Source organism: Hordeum vulgare, chromosome 6H (genome assembly GCF_904849725.1).
Source record: "Hordeum vulgare subsp. vulgare chromosome 6H, MorexV3_pseudomolecules_assembly, whole genome shotgun sequence".
NCBI classification, from domain to species: domain Eukaryota; kingdom Viridiplantae; phylum Streptophyta; class Magnoliopsida; order Poales; family Poaceae; genus Hordeum; species Hordeum vulgare.
Window position 1 is genome coordinate 65,310,420 of NC_058523.1, and position 6,721 is coordinate 65,317,140.

General features: G+C 44.3%; 1 protein-coding gene across 1 annotated transcript; it reads left to right on the plus strand.

Annotated features, from left to right (window-relative positions):
* Positions 1-2,055: 2,055 nt before the first annotated feature.
* Positions 2,056-3,980, plus strand: LOC123404241 (polyubiquitin-like). Its single transcript, XM_045098154.1, has 2 exons — positions 2,056-2,187; positions 2,908-3,980. The coding sequence occupies exon 2, from the start codon at positions 2,908-2,910 to the stop codon at positions 3,823-3,825; it is 918 nt and encodes a 305-aa protein (XP_044954089.1). The 5' UTR covers positions 2,056-2,187; the 3' UTR covers positions 3,826-3,980.
* The last annotated feature ends 2,741 nt before the right edge of the window (positions 3,981-6,721 follow it).

Below are 6,721 nucleotides of genomic sequence, written 5' to 3' on the forward strand. Positions count from 1 at the left end.
AATATCACACGCTTTTGATCTTTTTATAATCATTTTGATTTATTAAAATAATAAGCTAACTAACTAATGTAGTCAGTCCTATCCTATTTTGTTGAGAAATCAACCCGTCCATTGTTAATTCCACCATGATGAGAAATTGAGCGGGACAAGCAAAGCAAAACAAAGAGGCTGCGTGAATTGATCAATGGACTGTTATCTTATTTCACCCATGGGGTAGAGAAAGTGGGATCAGATCACAAACTGAAGGTGGTGTTCCATTCTCTGTCTCTACAGCAATACAATCTTACATTCAATGCATTCATTCATCAGCAAACAAATCCCTACAAAACAAAATTTCTTGTCGGTGCTTGGCACACAGTTGGAGGCATGGGGTGGGGATCTCACCAGATGACGAGTTCCTGTCGGAGGAGGGGATACGATGAGGGGAGCAAGGGTTAGGCGCATCTATCTGGCCATAAGGAGTCGCTGTTGCCGCGCCATAACCTCAGAGATCCCCGTGTGAGCCATGGAGGCCCGCCTCCACCAGCAAGTACTTCACTCCGCCGCGCCTTATCCGCGCGCCGCCGCCGTTCTGCATCGAGCAGACGCATCATCCCCAGTCACTGTAGCTGTCGCGTTGATTTGATCCAGAAGCTGTGCTCGAGCGCCGAAACGGGGGCAACAAGCGGGCAGAGGTACGGCCGCTGAGGCGGGTGGATTGAGATCGACAACAGTGGTGGTTGAGGTCGGCTGCGGCGGCGAGTGGTGTGGCAGCGGCCTAGGCACATGCCAGGATGGACCAGGGTCGATGCGATGCGCTCGAGCGCCGCAACGGGGGCAGTGAGCGGGGAGAGGTACGGTCGCGGAGGCGGGTGGGTTGAGATCGGCAGCGATGGCGGTTGAGGTCGGCCACGGCGGCGAGTGGTGTGGCGGCGGCCTAGCACAGGCCAGGGTGGCCCAGGGTCGACGGGAGGAGGCGATGCGTACGAGTATAATTTTTGCAGCGAATCGATTTTTCCTTTTACGTTTTAGATAAATGATGAAGCGATGGTTGAATAACAAAAATTATAGGATTTTTTTATAAAATGTCGCGGTGGGTTTTTCAACGGAAGCAATAGCCTCTTTATTATTACTAGCAAAAGGGCCCGTGCGTTGCAACGGGAGAAAAAAAATACCATATAATTTTAATATTTTTATAATCATTTTGATTTATTAAAATAATAAGCTAACTAACTAATGTAGTCAGTCCTATCCTATTTTGTTGAGAAATTAACCCGTCCATTGTTAATTCCACCATGATGAGAAATTGAGCGGGACAAGCAAAACAAAACAAAGAGGCTACGTGAATTGATCAATGGACTGTTATCTTATTTCACCCATGGGGGAGAGAATGTGGGATCAGATCACAAACTGAAGGTGGTGTGCCATTCTGTGTCTCTACAACAATACAATCTTACATTCAATACATTCATTCATCAGCAAACAAATCCCCACAAAACAATTTTTTTTGTCGGTGCTTAGCACACGGTTGGAGGCATGGGAAGGGATCTCACCAGATGACGAGTTCCTGCCGGAGGAGGGGATACGATGAGGGGAGCAAGGGTTAGGCGCCTCTATCTGACCATAAGGAGTCGCCGTTGCCGCGCCAAAACCTCGGAGTTCCCCGTGTGAGCCATGGAGGCCCGCCTCCACCAGCAAGTACTTCACTCCGCCGCGCCTTATTCGCGCGCCGGCACCGTTCTGCATCCAGCAGACGCATCATCCCCAGTCACTGTAGCTGTCGTGTTGATTTGATCCAGAAGCTGTGCTCGAGCGCCGAAACGGGGGCAGGAAGCGGGTAGAGGTACGGCCGCGGAGGCGGATGGGTTGAGATCGACAACAGTGATGGTTAAGGTCGGCCGCGGCGGCGAGTGGTGTGGCAGCGGCCTCTTTATTATTATTATTATTATTATATATAATCTATACCTATGTTATATTATATATATATATATTAGGTATAGATTAAAAAAAAATCAGACGGAGCCGTCACGGCACGGGATTCCTTCTCCCACCAGGCCCGTCACGAGCCGCCATAAATACCCGCCCTTTCCTTGCCTCCAATCCTCACCGCCGCTCAAGTCGCTCAAGAACGAAGCGAACAAATCCCCAACCGATCTCGTCTCCGATCAACTCGAGGCTCGTCGGATCCTCCTCCCACACCGCCTCAAGGTATGGCGCCTCCTTCCTCCAGCTGACGTATCGTCTAGATCTAGATTTTTGAGGTGCTTCGTGGTAGTGGGAGGTGTGGTGCCGTCGAATTTGACCCGTTCCTGCCCCGGCCTGGTGTTATGAACGTAGTTTACTTGTCCGATCTATTCGCGCACAGCTCCTTCGTAGGGATTTCGCGTGTGGACCTCGCGATCTCTTTCCTGTTATGTTTTTTTATTGATGATGAAGGGATAGATCTGTTCTTCTTCGGGTTGAATTCCTACTGGCTTATGGTCTCAGATCTTAACCTATGGTCTAAGATTTTGTTAACCTATGCATGTTTCATCTACTAGTTCGTCCGTTTCTTCTTAATAGATTTCCCTCTGAATTCTGGAATTAGATGTTAACCTATGCATGTTTGCTATAGTTCATCCGTTTCTTCTAGAATTCAACAGTAGCCTGCAGTAATTCAATAGTACTTGTACCGAGAAAATTAGCTTTGGTACCGAGAGCTAATTTTCTTAGATGGTAACCTTGAGAATTGAGATAGATGATATCAGTAGACTTTTTGTTGAACCTGTCTTCTATCAGTAGCTCTTTGATGAGAATATGTATTATGCTCTCGGTTGTTTTGTTTCTTCTCTATGGCGTTATGAATATGGCTGCACTAGAATTTATCATGTTACTTTGCTTGGTCTGCTTCTTGAGGCTTACCATCGTCTTCTGGATTCTTCTCTGCAGATGCAGATCTTTGTGAAGACATTGACTGGAAAGACCATCACCCTTGAGGTGGAGTCGTCTGACACAATCGACAATGTCAAGTCCAAGATCCAGGACAAGGAGGGCATCCCTCCGGACCAGCAGCGTCTCATCTTTGCTGGCAAGCAGCTCGAGGATGGCAGGACCCTTGCTGACTACAACATCCAGAAGGAGTCCACCCTTCACCTTGTCCTCCGCCTTCGTGGAGGCATGCAGATCTTCGTCAAGACGTTGACTGGCAAGACCATCACCCTGGAGGTGGAATCATCCGACACCATCGACAACGTTAAGGCCAAGATCCAGGACAAGGAAGGCATTCCCCCGGACCAGCAGCGCCTCATCTTTGCCGGCAAGCAGCTTGAGGATGGCAGGACCCTTGCTGACTACAACATCCAGAAGGAGTCCACCCTTCACCTTGTCCTCCGCCTTCGAGGAGGCATGCAGATCTTCGTCAAGACCCTCACTGGCAAGACCATCACACTTGAGGTGGAATCATCCGACACCATCGACAACGTCAAGGCCAAGATCCAGGACAAGGAGGGCATTCCCCCGGACCAGCAGCGTCTCATCTTTGCTGGCAAGCAGCTGGAGGATGGTCGCACTCTTGCTGACTACAACATCCAGAAGGAGTCTACCCTCCACCTTGTCCTCCGCCTCCGTGGTGGTATGCAGATCTTTGTGAAGACCCTGACCGGGAAGACCATCACTTTGGAGGTTGAGAGTTCTGACACCATTGACAATGTCAAGGCGAAGATCCAGGACAAGGAGGGGATCCCCCCTGACCAGCAGCGGCTGATCTTTGCTGGCAAGCAGTTGGAGGATGGCCGCACCCTTGCCGACTACAACATCCAGAAGGAGTCCACCCTCCACCTGGTGCTCCGCCTCCGTGGTGGTCAGTAATTACACTGACGGTCCTGCTGCTATTAGTCGTATGTCTTGTTAGTGTTAAGTCTACTGTATCTGGTTTGATGGACCATCGAGTCCCCATGATGTTTGTTGGTTTCGTGGAAACAGTTGATGGTATGGTTTGGTATGAATAAGTGAATTTGAACCAATATGCTTGTTCATTTTACTGTTGACTCGTGCGTTGCCACGGAAGATAAAAACATAATCTTCAATGATGGTGATCACATTATGTTCATATATCATTGCTTGATTTTAAAATTTTATGCACAAATGCAAGAAAACGTTTATTCTTTTAAATTTATTCACAAGTTGAAGCAATTTTTACATTTTCAAAAAATATATATCATGGTTGTTAAAATCTTGGTAACTCAAAGATTTATTTTGAATTTTTTTTTTTTTTAAAACATACAATAATAATTTGATTCATCCAACAGTTAATTCTTCAAAAAGACTTAGAAGTATTAATGTTTAACTACATACATTAGATCTTTCGTGAATAATTTTAAAAATATGGAAACAATTTTAAATCGAAAACATTTTTTACAATTTACAAACATTTACTAAAAATCATGAATATTTTTTATATTTCGACGGGTTTAAATATTTTCTTTTGAATTGACGACCAGTTCAAGAAAAGACGAACATAATTTTTTATGTTGGAGGATTTTATTTTAAATTCACAAACATTTTTTGGAACGCATGAAGTTTTTCTGAATAAACAAACATTTTTATAAATCAGTAATATATTTATTAAATTCATGGACATTGTTTTGGAATTTGCAAAAAAAATATAAAAATCCGGTGCTTTTTTTAAATTCACAAACATTTTATGTTTTCGTCAGCATTTAATTCAAAATTCCTCTTTTTTAATATGCAAAAGTTTTTGTAATTCAATTATTTAAATTAGAAATAAACAAAAATGGAACAGAAAAATTTAAATAAAAAAAGAAACTATCAAAACAGGCATTAGCTATTTTTAAACTTTTAGGACATTTTTTAAATGCATTAACATATTTTGAATTAAAAGCATTTTGTTAAATGCCTTTAATAATTTTTAATACATGGAATTGTATTTGAAATCATGGACTTTTCTTATTGTCCAAACATTTTATTGTATATGCGATAAGTTTTTACAAAATTCCGAGTAGTTTTTGAAGTCACAAACATTTTATTTTTTAAAATATGTTGATTTATAATTTTCAGTTTATTAAAATTTTAAAGATTATTTGAAGTTCTAAATTATTTAAAAAAATAGAACGGAACTGAAAATAAATAAATAAACGGAACTAAAAGCAGGCGCCTGTGCATGGGCCGGCCCATACGGCGTGCTAGATATTCTCCCAGCATGCAGAGCGTAATATATGAGGTTTTTATATGGGCCGGCCCAGTCCAAAATTGTTTTGCTTTCTGAAACGTTTTCTATTACTTACCGGTGACATGGTGGGTAATAAATGTAAATTTTAAGGGTAATCTTCATGACGGACGACCAGAAACCGAATCTGCTTTATTATTAAAAAGAGATTTGATATCTCCTGGTTGAATGTTTTCCTTCCGGTTTTTATCTAACAAAACTAGCAGTGATCCAGTTTTTAGCTAGCAAAACTATAGCAGTGATCTTACCGCAGTGACTTTCTGCGATTGCATTTTCTGGGCTGTATCCCAATGTTGTAAAATTAGATTTTGTATCCCAATGTTGAAATTAGATTTTTATGGTAAGTCTATTCATATTTCTTCGTTCTTGGATGCTGCCGTGTTCACTTTTTTTCCCTTCTGCTTGCTTAGAGCAACTCTAACAGAGTTACTAATTTCGTCCGCCGCCGTCCATTTGGATCCGTGCGGATAAAAAAGTTGACCCAATGTGTCGATCCAAGCGGACATGTGTACGCTTTTCATCCGCGTGCAGACTTATTCACGACCAATTTTGAGCCTCATTTGGGTCGGTATGGACACAAAGCGGACGCGGACAACGCACACGTACTCCTTCTAGCCCGTTAGTCGGTGGCACATTGGTCGTTCTCCACCCCTACCGACAGCTAGCCCTTGCCTCGCCCCACCCCGTCGTCGTCGCCGCCCAGTTTTGGTGTCGGCCGCATCGTCACGCCTACGCACGCCGCCAACCGCATCGCTGCCGGGCCACCACAGCTTCCTTGTCAGCTTCCTTGTCCACGCCTGTAAGTTGTTCGACAGTTTGCCTCAATGTATAAATGGACTGCGCCGACGAGTTCTTTTTCCATAATATTCTGTGCAACTCCAACGATTCCTCATCCGACGATGAGGAGATACTGCTTGTCGTGTTGGTCCATGACCACCTTAATAGGCAGCGGCGTTGTTCCGGGGCTCGATTCCAGGGCATGTTCCGGCATTGAATCACAACCGAGAGAGCGGTCATTTCCTTCTATGGAAGGACTACTTTAACACAATCAATCCGTTGTTCAAACATTAGAAATTTCGACGGCGTTTCCGAATGGCTAGGCATGTTTTCAACCGGATTCGAGAGGGGATGGTCGGATACAATTACTACTTCGCGTGCAAAGAGGATGCCATTGAAAAGATTGGCTTCTCATCTTATCAGAAATGCACTGCAGCTATCCGGATGCTTGCTTACAGAGTACCCGATGATCTTATCGATGAGTACGTCCGTATGAGTGAGCCTACGTGACTAGAGTCATTGTATAGATTCTGCAAGGCTATGGTTGCAGTGTTTGATCCTGAGTACTTGAGAAAGCCGACTGCTGTAGATACAACCCGCTTGTTGGCGAGCAATGTCAGCCGAGACTTCCTAAGGATGCTTGGCAGCATAGACTGCATGCACTGAGAGTGAAAGAACTGTCCTTCTGCTTGGCAAGGCCAGTACAAGGGCCATGTCAAGGCTTGCGCTGTTATACTTGAG

Bases quoted from the DNA above. Each gene is read 5' to 3' on its own strand.
- LOC123404241 (XM_045098154.1), top strand. From the start codon at position 2,908: ATGCAGATCTTTGTGAAGACATTGACTGGAAAGACCATCACCCTTGAG.